Source organism: Dipodomys ordii, unplaced genomic scaffold, assembly GCF_000151885.1.
Source record: "Dipodomys ordii isolate 6190 unplaced genomic scaffold, Dord_2.0 Scaffold61, whole genome shotgun sequence".
Taxonomy (NCBI): Eukaryota; Metazoa; Chordata; class Mammalia; order Rodentia; family Heteromyidae; genus Dipodomys; species Dipodomys ordii.
Genome location: NW_012267277.1, coordinates 4,026,255 through 4,043,373, shown reverse-complemented (window position 1 = coordinate 4,043,373; position 17,119 = coordinate 4,026,255). Strand labels below are relative to the sequence as shown.

At 37.7% G+C, this 17,119-nt stretch overlaps 1 protein-coding gene across 1 annotated transcript in view; it reads right to left on the bottom strand.

Annotated features, from left to right (window-relative positions):
- LOC105989984 (chromosome unknown open reading frame, human C1orf87) overlaps positions 1-17,119 on the bottom strand; it is a 68,627-nt gene that overhangs the window by 21,952 nt on the left and 29,556 nt on the right. The window contains exon 7 of the mRNA XM_013022269.1: positions 11,866-11,963. Within this exon, the coding sequence (XP_012877723.1) occupies positions 11,866-11,963 (98 nt within the window). The remainder of the gene's footprint in view (positions 1-11,865; positions 11,964-17,119) is intronic.

The window sequence follows — 17,119 nt, the reverse complement described above, 5'->3', positions numbered from 1 at the left end:
CAAAATCGCCTTACCTTGGCAGTCATACACTAATGTTTCTGCTAATTGGTAGGCAAATGGCAAAAAAGTAAGGAAAGAAAAATTCAAACTTAGTTTTTTTAAAAAATTAAAAGAACAACAACGCTGTGAGAAGGCTTACAATATTTTCTCCTCTAGTCAGCTCTTGCAATAAGAAGGAAATGCAACTCATTTTATTTAGTTAGATGGGGCTAATCCCACATCACCATAATCCCTCCTGATGTTTTATTGATTCTAAAGGACATTTAATCAGGAAGCAGCTCAACACTAGAATCCTGCTAATTAGCAATCAGCCACATTCCAAATGGGCTCCCAATTGAACGGCAGATTAATGGACAATATGTACTAAAATAATGATTTGCGCATTCAGCTTCTGAAACTTGTGTCTAAATTGCATCTTTAATCTCTTAAGGATATAGGTTTGCATACAAAGTCCTTAACTGAATGGATTTAATTTGAAAGAATAAGCTTTAGCCTATGACTGTTTAAGGATGAAGCAAGTTTATCTCTTTTAAATGCAATTCTTTAGTTCTCATGATGTTGATGTCCTTAAATCTTCAAAGGTCAAGAATAGGTGAATAATATCCAAAGGTCAAAGACAGGTGAATGAAGATATCTGAGTTTCTGTAATTTGTACACAAAATAGTAGAAAATTAAGATTTCCTTCTTGCCTTCCTCCTCTATTGTCTCTGGGTCTCATATTCCTGATTCCTGAAATATTAGATCTGGACTTGAATTTTTAATCAGCATCAGTCTCTACTATGAACCAGATAGCATGTGACCTTTGATGCATGCTTTTCTTTTTCTTTTTCTTTTTATCCTTAATTGTGAAAATACCATATATAGGGGTTACAATTACATGGGCAAGACAGTGAGTACATTTCTTATCAAGCATTGATGCCTCCTCCTTTGTTTCCCCATACCATCTTTTCCCTTCATCACCCCCCCACCCCAACAACCCCTTACCACCCCTCCCCACCACCCCACCCCACCAAAGTTGTAAAGTTCATTTTTTGAAATAACGTCTTGTACATTTCATTGTTGTAATGGATCTACCTGTAACCCTATTTAAACAGTTTGTTTTTTTCCCTTCCCCTCCACAAATTATATCAACATCAAATAGAGTGAAAGCAGGGATTAAACCCTAGGGGAGGTACATACAAACCAACAAAGAAATCATCTTATAAATATGTTGGAAACAATACCAAGAAAGAAGAAAACATTTGAATCTTTATCTTAGGGTTCATTTCACCTAACATCAATTTGTCTGACAGTTTATGTTTGTCTCAGAAATATATTAGTTATTGCAAATAAGGGAAACCATGGGACCTATGTTTCTTTGGGCCTGGCTTACTTCACTTAATATAATTTTTTCCAAGTCTTCCCATTTCCTAACAAATGGGTCTATGTCATTCTTTCTGATGGAGGCATAGAATTCTATTGTGTATATATACCACATTTTCTTGATCCATTCATCTACTGAGGGGCATCTGGGTTGGTTCCATATCTTAGCTATGGTAAATAATGCTGCAATAAACATAGTTGTGCTGGGAGCTTTAGTATGGTCTTGTTTGTGATCATTTGGGTAAATGCCCAAAAGTGGGATTGCTGGGTCATAGGGGAGCTCTATGTGGAGTCTTTTGAGGAACCTCCATACTACTTTCCAAAGTGGTTGAAAATGTTTACACTCCCACCAACAATGCAGTAAGGTTCCCTTCTGTCCACATCCCCTCCAGCATCTGTTGTTATTAGAGTTCTTGATTATAGCCATTCTAACTGGGGTGAGGTGATATCTCAGTGATGTTTTGATTTGCATTTCTTTTATGGCTAGGGAGGTTGAGCATTTCTTCTTGTGTCTATTGGCCATCCTTCTTTCCTCTTCAGAGAAGTTTCTCTTTAAGTCTTTAGCCCACTTATTTATTGGGCAGTTGTTTCTTTGAATATTTATTGTTGGGGGATTTAATTTTTTGAGTTCCAGGTATATTTTAGATCTGAGACTCTTGTCTGTTGTATGGCTAGTGAAGAACTTCTCCCAATCTGTGGGCTTTCTATTAATCTTGCTAGCTATGTCCTTTGCCATGAAGAAGCTCTGCAATTTCATGCAATTCCATTTGTCCAACCTTTCTTTGAGTTTTTGTGTTTCTGGGTCTCTATTAAAATTTTGGCCAGTACCAAGGAGACCTAGGGTTTCTTCTATTCCATCTTGTAATGTTTTGAGTGTGTGTACTTTGACTCCGAGGTCTTTGATCCATTTGGAGTTGATCTGGTGCAGAATAATATATAAGGATCTAGCTTTAGTTTTCTACAAGTGATTAACCAATTTTGCCAGCATCATTTACTGAAGAGGCTGTCTTTCTTCCATCCTATTTTTTTTAGCTCCCTTATCGAAGATTAGATGTCTATCGGTCTGTGGGTTCATTTCTGGGTTTTCAATTCTATTCCATTGGTTCTGAGGTCTGTTCTTGTGCCAGTACCAAGCTGTTTTGATTACTATGGCTTTGTAGTAGAGTTTGAGCACCGTTCTTCCTGTTAAGGATCGTTTTTGCTATTTGGGGTCTTTTATTGTTCCATATGAATTTTTGGATTGCCTCTTCTATTTCCTTGAAGAATGAGCTTGAAATATTGATAGGTATTACATTGAATTTGTAGATAACCTTGGGAAGTATTGCCATTTTCATGATGCTGATCCTTCCAATCCAGGAACATGGGAGGTCTGGCCACTTTCTAAGTTCTGTTTTGATTTCCTTTTTCAGGTTTTTAAAGTTTTCATCATAGAGGTCCTTCACTTCTTTGGTTAAGTTAATTCCTAGGTATTTTATTTTTTGTGGGGCTATTACAAGTGGAGTTGCTTTCCTGATTTCAGCCAGTCTTTTCTCATTGTTGACATACATAAAGCCATTGATTTTTGAGGGTTAATTTTATTCCCTGCTACTTTGCCAAAGTTTTGAATCAGCTTGAGTAATTTGGGAGTGGAGTCCATGGGATTCTTTAAATACAAGATAATGTCATCTGCAAAGAGGGAGAGTTTTACTTCATCTTTCCCTATTTGGATCCCTTTTATGTTTGCATCTTGTCTTATTGCTGTAGGTAGGCATTCTAATACTAGATTGAAGAGAAGTGGAGAGAGTGGACATCCTTGTCTCATTCCTGAGTTAAGAGGAAATGGCTTTAGTTTTTCACCACTTAGTTTAATGCTGGCCGTAGGTTTGTATTAACAGCTTTTATTGTATTGAGGAATGTTCCATGGATTCCTAATTTTTCCAAAACCTTCATCATGAAGGGGTGTTGGATCTTGTCGAATGCTTTTTCTGCATCTATTGAGATAACCATCTGGTTCTTATCCTTGCTCCTGTTGATGTGATGAATTGTATTAATTGATTTACTTTTCATCCCTGAAATGAATCCTGTTTGATCGTGGTTTATGATTTTTTGGGTGATTTCTTGAAGTCCATTGGCCAAAATTTTGTTGAGAAGTTTTGTGTCAGTGTTCATCAAAGAAATTGATCTATAGTTCTCTTTCTTTGATGAGTCCCTGCCTGGGTTTGGGATGAGGGTTATGATGGCTTCATAGAATGAGTTTGGTAGTGAACTTTCTCTTTCAATTTCATTGAAGAGTTGGAGGAGTATTGGTGTGAGCTCAGCTTTGAAGGCCTTGTAGAATTTAACTGTAAATCCATCTGGTCCTGGGATTTTCTTAGATGGGAGGTCTCTTATTGCTGTTTCTATTTCAATGCTTGATATGGGCATGTTAAGATTGTTTAATTCATCTTGCTTTAGTTTTGGCAGGTCGAGATTTGCTAGGAAAAGGTCCATTTCTGCCAAGTTCTCTAACTTATTAACATAAAGGTTTGAGAAGTATTCCCTTATAATGTTCTGAGTCTTGGTTATTTCTGTGGTGATGCTTCTATTCTTATCTCTGAGTTTATTTATTTGGGTGTGATCTCTTCTTTTCCTCATAAGATTTTCTAAGGGTCTGTCAATTTTGTTCATTTTTTCAAAGAACCAACTCTTTGTTTTGTTGATTCTTTCTATGGTGTTTTTGGATTCTAATTCGTTTAATTCTGATTTAATTTTAATTATTCTTTCTGTCTACTGGTTTGGGGTTTATCTTGCTGCTCTTTTTCAAGGAAGTTCAGATGTCTCATTAAATTGTTGGTTTCATATCTCTCCAATTTGTTGATGTAGGAACTCAGAGCTATAAACTTGCCTCTGAGTACTGCCTTTGCTGTGTCCCAGAGGAGCTGGTAATTTGTGTGCTCATTTTTGTTGAATATCATGAAAATTTGAATTTCCTTTCTAATCTCTCCCATGACATACTGGTGATTCAACAGTGTGTTGTTCAGCCTCCATGTATTACAGGACTTTCTTTGGTGGCTTTTGCTGTTGAGTTCTAATTTTATTCTCTTGTGGTCTGAGAGAAGGCAAGGTATAATTTCAATGTTTCTGTATTTGGACAAGCTTGCTTTGTGACCTAAAATGTGGTCTATTTTAGAAAATGTTCCATGGGCTGCTGAGAAAAATGTGTATTCTGATGCTGCTGGGTGAAATATTCAGTAGATGTCTGTTAAATCTAGTTGATCTATGGAGTTGTTTAGATCTGTGGTTTCTCCGTTGAGTTTTTGCCAAGTTGATCTATCTAGTGGGGAAAGTGGTGTGTTAAAGTCCCCAACAATTAATGTCTTTGGATCTATGTGGGATTTGATGCAAAGTAGTGTTTCTTGGATAAATATTGGTGCTCCGTTGTTTGGTGAATAGATATTGAGAATTGTAATATCCTCCTGAAGGAGAGATCCCTTAATTAGTATGTAGCAACCTTCTTTATCACATCTCACTAATTTTAATTTGAAGTCTACTTTATCTGATATTAGGATTGCAACTCCCGCCTGTTTATGGGGGCCATTTGCTTGGTAGATTTTGTTCCAGCCTTTCACTTTCAAAAGTTGTTTGTTTTTATGGACAAGGTGACTCCTGCAGGCAGCAGATAGAAGGATCTTGCTTTTTAATCCAACTAGACAGTCTATGTCACCTAATTGGAGAGTTAAGTTGGTTAATGTTGAGAGGACTGAGAGGTGTTTGGGAGTTTCTGCAATGTTTCCATCTTCTTGGGGGCTGTGGCAACTGGGTTCTTCCTATGGTTCTTGGATTCTCAGTTTGGGTATTGTTTCTTCTCCTTTATTGTGGTCTTGTTGGTTTTCTATGTGTAGGACATCTTTACGTATCTTTGTAGGGCTGGTTTGGTGGAAATATGTTTCAGTTTTTCTTTGCTATGGAAGGTTTTTATTTGACTTTCAGTTATGAAGGAGAGTTTAGCTGGGTAAAGTATTCTTGGTTGATAGTTGTTTGTCTTTAGGGCATGGCATACATCATTCCATGCTCTTCTTGCTTTAATTGTCTCTACTGAGAAATCTGAGGTGATTCTAATTGGTTTCCCTTTATAAGTGATTGATCTTTTCTCCTTGACAGGTTTAAGGTTCTTTTCCTTAGTCTGAATTGATACTGTGTAGATTATAAAGTGATCGTGGGATGTTTTGTGCTGGTCTGGTCTATTTGGAATTCTAAAAGCTTTTTGTATCTGAATAGGCCTATCTTTTTGCATGTTTGGGAAGTTCTCTGCTAGGATCATGTTAAACAAATTTCCTAGACCATTAACTTCTGTCTCTAGGTGCTCCTCTACACCCATTATCTTCAGATTAGGCCTTCCATCAGAAGACACCATCAGTGTCTTCCAAGTGTTGAATAGATCTATCATATTTCTTGGACTTGTCTTGGATAGTTGTATGTTCTTTCTCTATAATATCTAAGCTGTCTTCAATCCCTGAGATTCCATCTTTTGCATGGTCTAACCTTCGGTCAAGACTTTCTACTTTGTTTTTTATTTCTTTTCCTTCTAATTGGCCAGCTTTGATTGCTTCAAATTCTTTGTTGGAGCTTTGTTTTAGATCTTGTATGAACTTCATTACTTTCTTAATTTGGTGCTCAGTACATATTCTCAAATCAGTTGATTGGTTATGGTTTCCTTGGACTCCCCTTGCTTCTGTTGGGCTCCATTCAGCATTCCCTTTGTGGTCTCCCTGAATTCTTTCAGCTCTCTGTTTATGGATTCTATGAATGCCTGTATTGATCTTTGTCTATTCTCATCATGCTCTCGAAATTCCTGTATTACTCTTTTATTAGCTTCCTTTCATTCACGCAATTTCTGTAGTTCTCTTTGACTGTTCTCAGCCTGCTCATGCAATTCCTTAATTTCTCTTTGAGTGTTCTCAACCTGCTCATGCAATTCCTGTATCAATCTTTGAGTAGCTTCCTCACCCTCACGAGATTACTGTATTGATCTTTGTTTTGCCTCCTTTCTCTCCCTATCAGGCTTACACTGAGTCCTTTGCAGGTTTTCAATCTTTTCATTCACCATGTTTACCAGAAGTGTTTGTAGAGCTTTTTGAGGACTCTCTGCTGGATTACTCATTAACAGTTCTGTCCCCTGATTATCATGAGTGGGAGTTGAGATACAGGAACTTGCCATTTTTCTTGTGTTTTTCTGGCTTGTTCTGCCTATTTGGTATGAAAGTAACACCAATTTTTTGCTAGAACACTATTTTAAGGCAAGCATCAACCAAAGTCATGTATTTGTACAGTCAAAATGCTGCAGATACAATCTAGTTCAACAGATACAATCTACTCAACATCAAACAACTATGGATTAATGTGCTAAAAACAGCAAGGACGAATTTGCAAGCCAGAAATTATTAGGTTTAGGGAGAAATGTGGGAAAAAATAGGATTAGAGGGATGTGGAGAGGTAAAAGGAGAGTGAATTTAATCAAGTCCTAATCTCAGTGAGGGAAATGAATTTGATGGAATGATAAGAGATATTAAAAAAGAGAAGAAAAAAAGAAAAAAATGGAAAAACAAAAATTCTTTAAAAATTATATAGGTATAAAGAGATAATACTGGTATTAAAGAATTTAAGCCTATTATGCGATTGTTTCTAACACATTTATAAGATTATTTCTTTGTTGCTTTGTATGTCCCTCCCCCACAGTATAACCCCTGCTTTCACTCTATTTGATGTTGGTATAATTTGTAGAGGGGAAGGGGAAAAATAAATCGTTTAAATAGGGATACAGGTGGACATATTGCAACAATGAGATGTACAAGTCGTTATGTCAAAAACAAACTTTCCATCTTTGGTGCAGGGGGGGGTAGGGGAAGCGGGGAGGATTGGGTGGGGGGGACAGGGGGAGGATGGGAAGGGATGGGAAGGGGAAACAAAGGAGGAGGCTACAATGCTTGAAAAGAAATGTACTCATTATCTTGCCCATGTAATTGTAACCCCTCTGTACAGTATTTTCACAATAAAAAAATTAAAAAAAAGAATTTAAGCCTAAGAGGTTGTGAATTGAGTAATAAATTTCTGGATTAAATGTATACACAATAGAGGATAAGGTCTGATAATCGACAATGGGTCTATATCTGAGGATGAACAGAACAGCAATTAAGTCACACAAAAAAGCAAGTGGAAAAAATGAAAAGAATGCAGAAAAGAAAAAAAAAGCACCAAAAGTTCAATAGAGATAAAAAAGCACACACACACATACACCTAAAATAAAAATTATAAGAGAAAAAAAGATTAATAGAAAACAATTTTTTTAATTATAAAAAAGTACAAAAAAGAGTTCTTTTGCGGGGGGGGGGGGAATGGAAGATCCTGTATCTTCCTTGTGTCCATAACCAGTCTCTTGATGGAGTCTCTGGTCTGTTTGTGGTGTTTGGTTTTCCTGTGGCTTGATTGGTTTCTTAAGTCACTTTGTTTGAGCAGGCAGAAAAATGCTCTGCTTTAACCAGATCTTCCTCCCTGGCTAGCTCAGTGGGAGGGAGATCTGCATTGAGTATCACAAAAGAAGGCGATGGTTGTTTCCTCTAGTTTGGAGATGCTGTGATGAGGCTAGGTTCTGGGTAGGGTTGAGGTCTTTCAGCGAACAGTAGCTTTTCCCTGTGGGGCTAGCTTCTGAGGCACTCACAGAGCCTAGCCTGGAGCCATTCTCAGGGTTTATGTTTATTGAATTTCAATTGATTGTCTAGGCTGCTGTAGTTAGGTGCAGCCTCTGGCTCTGCTTATCCAGTGAAGAAAGTCACTCCTCCAGGGGTAGAGTGTGCTCTACCTGGGCTGGGTAACTTTTCCCTGGGTGGAGCTGAGCCTGGCAGGTCAGGTTAGGTTCCTGAGAGCTGCTAAATGACTCTTTTGTTTTCTTCCAAGGCCTGAGTTGGAGCTAGCTGCTCAGCCGGGCCTTTGTCAGTATCAAAGATGGAGATCTCTGGTGGGGATGGGCTGGGAGGGGTGGCCTTCCCTCTTCTGCTCCCTGAGAAGGAGTTAGGATGTCAGGGTTCTACTTAACCTGAAGTCTTGGTTCCTGGGTCGTCTCTGGTCTGTGATCTGCAGGATGAAGATCCTGCAGATGCTTGTCAGTTCTTGCTGGTGTTGAGTAGAATCCGCTTGCCCACTGCATCTGGCACCTTTGTCCCAGACTCTCTGTGTTGTAGGTGTGGCAGCTATGACCACTGCCGCTGTTGCTGCCACTCCTGCAGCCACAGCTACCAGCAAATGCTCAGATCTGTCTCTTTGCCTGGATTTTCTCTCTCTGGCCAAACTCTGTACTGTGATGGCACACTTTGTGGGGCTTGAACTCTGGGCCTGAGCACTGTCCCTCAGCTCTTCAGAGCTCAAGGTGAGCACTCTACCATTTAAGCCACAGCACCACTTCTTGTTTTCTGGTGGTTAATTGGAGATTAGAATTGCACAGACTATCCTGCCTGGGCTGGCTTTGAACCATGACCTTCAGATCTCAGGCTCGAGTAGCTAGGATTACAGTTGTGAGCCACCAGTGCCCAGCTTCATTTTTCCTTTATCCATTAATAGATGCACTCCATACTCCTTAATCCTGCTTATTGTTTTTATATTTGTCTTGTGACCATGTGATTTGCCCTATGTTCTAACATGTATTGTTTCACTTCCCAACTAGAATACAAATTTCATAGGCAAAGGGCTTTGTTTTATTCATATCTGTATTCACAGGATCCAGAGTAGTGCTTAGTATATAGTAGGCTCTCAATAAAGGTTTGCTAAGTGAATGAATTAATGAATTCATGGAATATTTTTAGTACATTCATGTGTAAAACACTGGGCTGGATGATGGGTACGTAGAATGAGGAAAGAGTATGGTCTTTGCCAGTACTTGTGGTGATCATCATTATGCAGATATCAAGTGAATAAATCACACAAATAAATACATAATTGCAAGCAGTGCTGTTAGGAAATCAAAAAACTAGGTGTTCTGAGCATGTTTGGCACAGGGAAAACCTGATTTTGAGAAGCTGGTTAGGGAATGCCTCCTTAGTCTGACCATGAGCTAGGGATTGAGAACTCATATTTTGGCATCTCTGAGAGTATTTTGAGATTCCATTCTTGCCCTAATTTAGTTCTAGTACGTGCATATTCGTTATAGTATTATTTATTATGGCAGGCACATTTCTAGACATTTAAAATATAGCAGTGAGGGGCTGGGAAGGTGGCTCAGTGGTAGAGCGCTTGCCTTGCATGCATGAGGCCCTGGGTTCGATTCCTCAGCATCACATAAGCAAAAAGAAAAAATCTGGAAGTGGCGCTGTGGCTCAAGTGGTAGAGCGCTAGCCTTGAGCTGAAGAGCTGAGGGACAGCAGCCAGGCCCAGAGTTCAGACCCACGACCGGACCCCCCCCAAAAAAACCCCAAAAAGATATAGCAGTGAACAAAGCAAAGATCTGGCCTGCTCTGTGTTATTTATTGTCTATTAGGGAGAGACATAGGACAATAAATATAAGAGAGTAGCAAATTATATAATTTATTTTACAAGTATAGATGTGTATGGAAGAAGACAAAAAGAAAGCATATTAAAAGAGAGAAGAGACTACACAGGGAAATAGTAGGCTGCATTGGCAGAGATATTTGAACTAAACCTTGGGGAAAGTAAGGAAGTTGGTGTGTGGATGTCTGTGCAAAGAGCATTCCTGGTAGAGGAAACATGCAAAGGACGAGTGTTGAGGAGGAGACATGACTTGATATGAAAAAGGTTCATAATGAGACTGAAACAAAATAGGCAAAAGGAAGTCCTAAATAGAGCCAGAAAAATAAGCGGGTAGCAAATTGTATAGAACTCATCATAAGGACTTTTTGTTCTTTCACCCTCACAGTGAAATCAGGTGTTATATTGCAATATTATAAGCAGATGATAATGTAAATTGTTTTGGGTTTTAAATAAATTCCTGGAGTTGCTGACGTGAGCATCGGCTAGAGAGAAGAGTAGAGTCAGAGTTAAGGGGCTGCTGTAATACTCTGGTAGCTTGGCTGGAGTGTAGTTAATAAGTAAGACTAGAGGTAGTAAGACAAAATTCTGCTATGTCAGCATTTTATTTTACTTCATTTCAAAGTATTTTCCATTTTTTTCCCCTGAGAATTCTTTGATCATTTATTATTTAGATGTATGTGTATGCCCAGATTATTTGGACACTTCCAAGATTAAAACATCTTGATTTTGAATTTTCTGTGATCAGAGCAAATACAATCACCCTTTGGTTACCATTCCAAGAACTTCTAGCACACCAAAATCCATACATACTAAGTCCCTTATATACAATAGTATAGTATTTGCATATAACCTACATATGTCCTCTTTTGTATTATATTGCAAATAATTTCTAAACCATTTTTAATACCTAATGCAATGCAGATGCTATTTAATGGCTGTTCTACTGTAACTGCCCATTATTTAGAAACTAATAATAGGGAAAAACTCTATATGTGTTTAGTACAGATATAATTTTACTTTGAACATTTTTGATTCATGACTGTTGAATTCTTGGAGCTGGAATCAGTTTATACAGAGAGCTGACTGTGCTTTTATGATTTCAAATCTTCCAAATATACTGAAGTCAATACTCAGAACTGATAGCATAGTTCAAATTACATACATTGCTATTGATTTCTGTCTGCACACTCTATCCATTTCTGACGAGAAATATTGAATTCTTAAATTGTAATTGTGAATATACTCATTTTTATTTCTTTTAAATCATGGGTTTTACTTCATTGAATCTATGCTATCATAGGCCTAAACACTCAGAATTGTTGGATTCTCTTTATGAATTGACCTGGGAAATATTTCTTACTTTGGAATTTATTTTGTCTGATGTGAATGTAACTCTTCTGGCTTTCTTTAGAGAAAGCTTATAAGGTATGGCATGTTTTTCCTTTTAGTTTGCCTATGTATTTATATTTAAAATGGGCTATTATAGATGGAATTCTGTTGTTCTTTTAAAAATAAAGTCTGAAAATCTCTGTTGTTTAATTTCTGCCTTCAGTCCATTTATACTTAATGTAATTGTTGATATAGTTAGGGTTAAACCTACCATATTAATATTCATTTTTGCTTTGTTCCATCTATTTTTTTAAAGTGAGGGTTTGTTTTGAGGATTGATTGTAGTTTTGCTTCCGATTTATCTTCTTTGTTAGCATTTAACACATTATATTCCTAAAACACAATGACACTATTCTACCTATAGTATAAAAATTTCATCATAGTTCTGGGTGCTGGTGGCTCACACCTATAATCCCAGCTACTCAGAAGGCTGAGACCTAGAGGATCATGGTTCAAAGCCAGCTGGAGCAGAAAGTAGAGAGACTCTACTTCCAACTAATTAGTAAAAATTCAGGATGATGGCATGGTTCAACTGGTAGAATGTCAGCTAAGCAAACAAACTGAGTGAGCTTGAGAATTTATACAAACCAAGATACAGTCAGAGAAAAAAAGTCAACTTACCTTATTTCCCCTTGATAACCCAAATCTTGGTAGTTAAGCAATGTTTCCAGAAGGTTCAATGTTATAAATAATCCATGCCTCCCACATATAGCTCTGACCTAAATATAAGGAAAGAGGGGAGCTTAATAGGCTGAAGTTGATTTTTATTTTCCTTCCATAATTAGAGCTTTTATTACTTCAAAGAACTAATAATGTTCAGCTAGTTGGATATTTACCGATAGCAAATTTTTATTTAGCTGACACAGAGGTATAGTTTGTTATTCAGAAGCAATTGGGCTTTCAATTGCTGATCTTATTTTTTTTTGTCAGCCATGATACAAGTAGTAATGGCCTAGAAATTACCTATATTTTAATACAGGTAAACTGCAAAACATTTTTTATAGCATCTACTTCTACTTACAAAACAAGTGTGTTATATTCTCAAGGTTAATGTTATTATCTATACATTATATATAAGTAAACAAAGGCATAGATTAAATATTTCCTTAATACCCTATAGTTAATAAATTATAGGATTTAGCATAAAAAGCAAATGTTCAATAAATATTTGTTGATCAAATGAATTAGCTGTCATTGCAGTTTCCCAAATATTTAATATAAAAATTCTGGGTGACCCATTGTAACAATGAGATGTACAAGACACTATTTTGAAAACAAACTTTACAACTTGGGGGGTGAGGAGTTGGGGAGATGGGGAGGGAAGGGATGGTAGAGGAAAAACAAAGGAGGAGGTAACAATGTTCGATAGGAAATGTACTTATTACCTTACTCATGTAACTGTAACCCCTCTGCACAGTATTTTTACAATTCAAAACATATTAAAAAAAACTCTAGGTGTAGCTAACAAACCAGTTTAGTTCTCAGGATGTGGGTAGATTCAAATATGATACACTTTTAAGAATGTGATAGCATATGTTGTGTGTTTATAATAACAGAAAAAAGAATTTGGAATTGAACAGACTTTCTTTTGAACATCAGATCTACTGCTTTTGACATATGAAGTTACTTAAACCTTCCTGTTTCTAATTACTTCATTTATTAAATGAGACAAACACTTTTTAATTCCCCAGATTTTATGAAGATCACATGGTAGAAATAAGTACTTAGAATAGTACCTGGATTTTACTATGCATTTCAATATTTTTTTAAATGACGAAGAAGGACAATAAGCTGGGTGCTGGTGGCTCATGCCTGTAATCCTAGCTACTTAGGAGGCTGAGATCTGAAGATTGCTGTTCAAAGCCAGCCCAGTCAGGAAAGTCTGTGAGACTCTTGTTTTTTGTTGTCAGTCTTGGGGCTTGAACTCTGGGCCTGGGTGCTGTCCCTCAGCTCTTCAGCTCAAGGTTAGTGCTCTACCACTTTAGCTACAATGCCACTTCTGGTTTTCTGGTGGTTTATTGGAGGTAAGTGTTTCACAGAGTTTTCTGCCCAGGCTGGCTTTGAACCATGATCCTCAGATCTCAGCCTCCTGAGTAGCTAGGATTACAGGTGTGAGTCACCAGCTTGTGAGACTCTTATCTCCAATAAACCACCAGAAAACCAGAAGTGGCACTGTAGCTCAAGTGGTAGAGAGCTTGCCTTGAGCTGAAGAGCTGAGGGACAGCACCCAGGCGCAGAGTTCAAGTGCTATGACCAAAAAAAAAGAAAAAAGAAAAAAAGAGGACAAAAGTAGAAGAAGAGGAAATGGGGAAGGGAGATGACAGAGCAATTAAGTATGACACAGTAAACAAGAAAGATAGGAAGGAGAAAAGGAGGAAGAAAGTACTTTAATTGAGGACCAATGATTGGATCAAAACTTGTCTACTAAATTGTGGTTTGGGTATGAAGCATGCCACCAAAAGGTTCATGTGTTAAAGGTTTGGTTGCAACCCAGTCAGGAAGTGATTGGATCATAAGAGTAATAGAGTAATCCATTTGTGAGTTTATAGTTGAATGGGATATAAGTATGTAAAGCCTAGTGGAAAGAATCATGTCACTGAGGTAGTCTTTGAAAGGTATACCTTGTCCCCAGGCTCTTCCTTGGGTGGTTCTCTGTGTACCCAGACACCATGGTGTGAGCAGCTCATCAATTTCCCATGAATCTCCCACCATCTTCATGTTTTCCCCCAGCGCGGGCCCACAGAGATGGAGCCAAACCACCATGGACAGAAACTTCTGAAACGGTGAGCCAAAATAAACCCTTTCTCTCTCGAATTGTTTTTCTCAGGTGTTTTGTCACCAAGACAAAAAGCTGCCTAACACATGAATAGGCCAAACTAAATTATGGCAGAAAGATTAATATAGTGAGTAGAGGTCTTTTGGTCATGATGTTTTGTCATGGTGGGGGTGGTGGGGGTGTTGATGCTAGCATGTGTCCTTTATTAAGTTGATTTCTTGGAGAAAATAAAGAGCTCAGTATAAAGTGAGCCACTGGTGCCAACCAAATTAATTTAAACACAAACACAAGTACTACTTTTGGGGTTATCACAGAGCCTGTTACTCTGTTCTAATTAGCCTAGGACCAGGTACCTGGTAAGCAGGGATAGCTTCTACACTCCTACAGTCCATTGACATTAGTCAACGTGGCCAACCCTAAGCTTGTTTCACTAGGAAACCACAAGAAAGGTTCTTGTCCACCCTTTCCTCTCATTCCCTCAGCCTCCTGGCTGACCCACATGCTTCTGCATGCTTCCTCTTAGGAACCATGAGAGTCAAGGTTTGTTGGTCTTAATACCTACATTTTGAAGTGATGTCAAGGACTGGGGTGTAGCTCAGGGGCAGAGCATTTGCTTAATATGTACAATGCCCTGGGTTTAAGCTCCAGTAAAAAAACATCAAAACAAGACTAAACAAAAAGACAAAAGATTCACCTTCACTTTTTATGGAAGGAGAGACATCAAATCTAGATATGAACCTCGTATATGTTATTTATTAGGTGTAGTGGAATTAAATCAAAATCATTTATAAAAAATTGAACATTGTTTTGGAAAACAAAAAAGATGGAGATAACCAGAAGCATAAGGAGGTGGGAAAATTTTAGGCAGAGGAAAGTCAAGTATGAAGAATGAGAGAAAAAGACCAGGGTGCTATTTAGAATGGAATGCATTTTACTTTAAGTACTCTTCTTTTTTAGACCCTTTTATTACTGGGCAGAAATTTTCTGTGACTTGTTGAGCTTCTTTACAACACCGTTGTTTACCCAGGGCTGAAAGTGTGTTTCTTGTCTTATCACCATTGCTTACCAGAATCATGGAAATGAAGGACCCACAATTAAATACATGAAGGAATGAGGTAATACATAAACGAGTTGGCATCAATAGACAGTGAAGTATGTTTGGGTTCAGGTTGGCAAAAAAGAGAGGTAGAAAATGGCCACATTATGTCATTGCAATCTATGGACAAGAACTGAATTATCCACAGGCATACAACATATTGGTTTGTTTTATATAAAGAGGTTGTTTTAAAAATAGATCATTTATTTCTAGCAACACTGAGTTTGCTCTAGGCTAAAATGAGTAACAAATTAGAAACAGTATATTGGGGTACCTAGAAACAGACCGATTGATAGGTACTAATCATTGACTAGGAGGCACCAAAACATCTACCCAGAAATCCTAGCAGTTTTGTGTGATTCTATGTCCTGTCTCTGAGAATGTCAGTAGAACAACAATGGCAAAGGTAATACTTGGAGCCAAAATCAGTCCATCTAATTCAGGGTCCACATTCCATTAGTTACCACAATCTACTTTTCTCTATCCTTAATGTTATTGTCTTGACTCAAACCCTCTGTATTTCCTATGGAATTACTGAAATGGCCTTCTAAAAAGTTTTCTCTGCCTTTAGTTTTGTCTACCTCTAACCTGTTCTTCAAATTCTATTAGAATGTTCCTTTTCAAAAACTCAAATAGGACTGTACAATTCACTTGGGTAATATGCTTCAATGATTGCTTTTGCCCTTCAAAATAAAATCTGTACTTTTTAGAAAGATCCTTCATATACTGGCTTGTACTATGCATTTTGAAGTGGACTTGAGCAGAGATCTGTCTGACTTCCTTGAACTGGCCATATTCATCCCCATGCTGGGCTGGTTCACAGGGTCCCTTTACCTACAAGCAGCTTTCCCTGCATTCTTCCTGCCTCTATTTACCTGGCTTCTTTTTGTCACCAAACTCGCCTGTTTTCTAAGATACTGTATTTGTGCCAACTGAATTTGTTTCTATATTATTCACTGTTGTAGCAGGGGCTCACTATGTAGACCAGACTGGATTTGAACTAGAAATCTTCCTACCATTTTACTCTCCTAAGTGCTGGGATTAAAGATATGCACCATCATGCCCAGTTCTGTTGTTGGTTTTGTTCTTTAGTGAATGGCTAAAATTCCTTTGATCTAAATGACAAAACATGTAAGGTTATCCTTGAAGACAGCGTTTATTTGGAAGCTACAGATGATCTGAAATTGTTGGTGTGAGCACAATTATGTTTATTGCATCATTATTTACCATAGCTAAGATATGGAACCAACCCAGATGCCCCTCAGTAGATGAATAGATCAAGAAAATGTGGTATATACACACAATGGAATTCCATGCCTCCATTAGAAAGAATGACATTGCCCCATTTGTTAGGAAATGGAAAGACTTGGAAAAAATTATACTAAGTGAAGTAAGCCAGGCCCAAAGAAACACAGGTCCCATGGTTTCCTTTATTTGCAATAACTAGTATGTCTGAGACAAGCAGAAAAGGTCAGAAAAGTTGATGTTAGGTGAAATGAACCCCAAGATCAGTATTCAAATGTTTTTTCTTTCATGGATTGTTTCTAACATATTTATTTATTTATTTATTTTTATAGTGAAAATACTGTACAGAGGGGTTACAATTACATGGGCAAGATAATGAGTACATTTCTTATCAAGCATTGTAGCCTCCTCCTTTGTTTCTCCTTCCCATCCCTTCCCATCCTCCCCCCCACTTAATCCTCCTCCCCCCTCCCACCAAAGTTGTGAAGTTCGTTTTCGACATAACAACTTGTACATCTCATTGTTACAATGGGTCCACCTGTATCCCTAGTTAAACGATATAAATATGTTAGAAACACCTATGTATTAAAATATTTTTTTCTTTCATGCGATTGTTTCTATAAGATTTATTTATAAGATGATTTCTTTGTTGCTTTGTATGTCCCTCCCCCATGGTATAACCCCTACTTTCACTGTATTTGATGTCGGTGTAATTTGTGGAGGGGAAGGGAAAAAACAAATTGTTTAAATAGGGATAC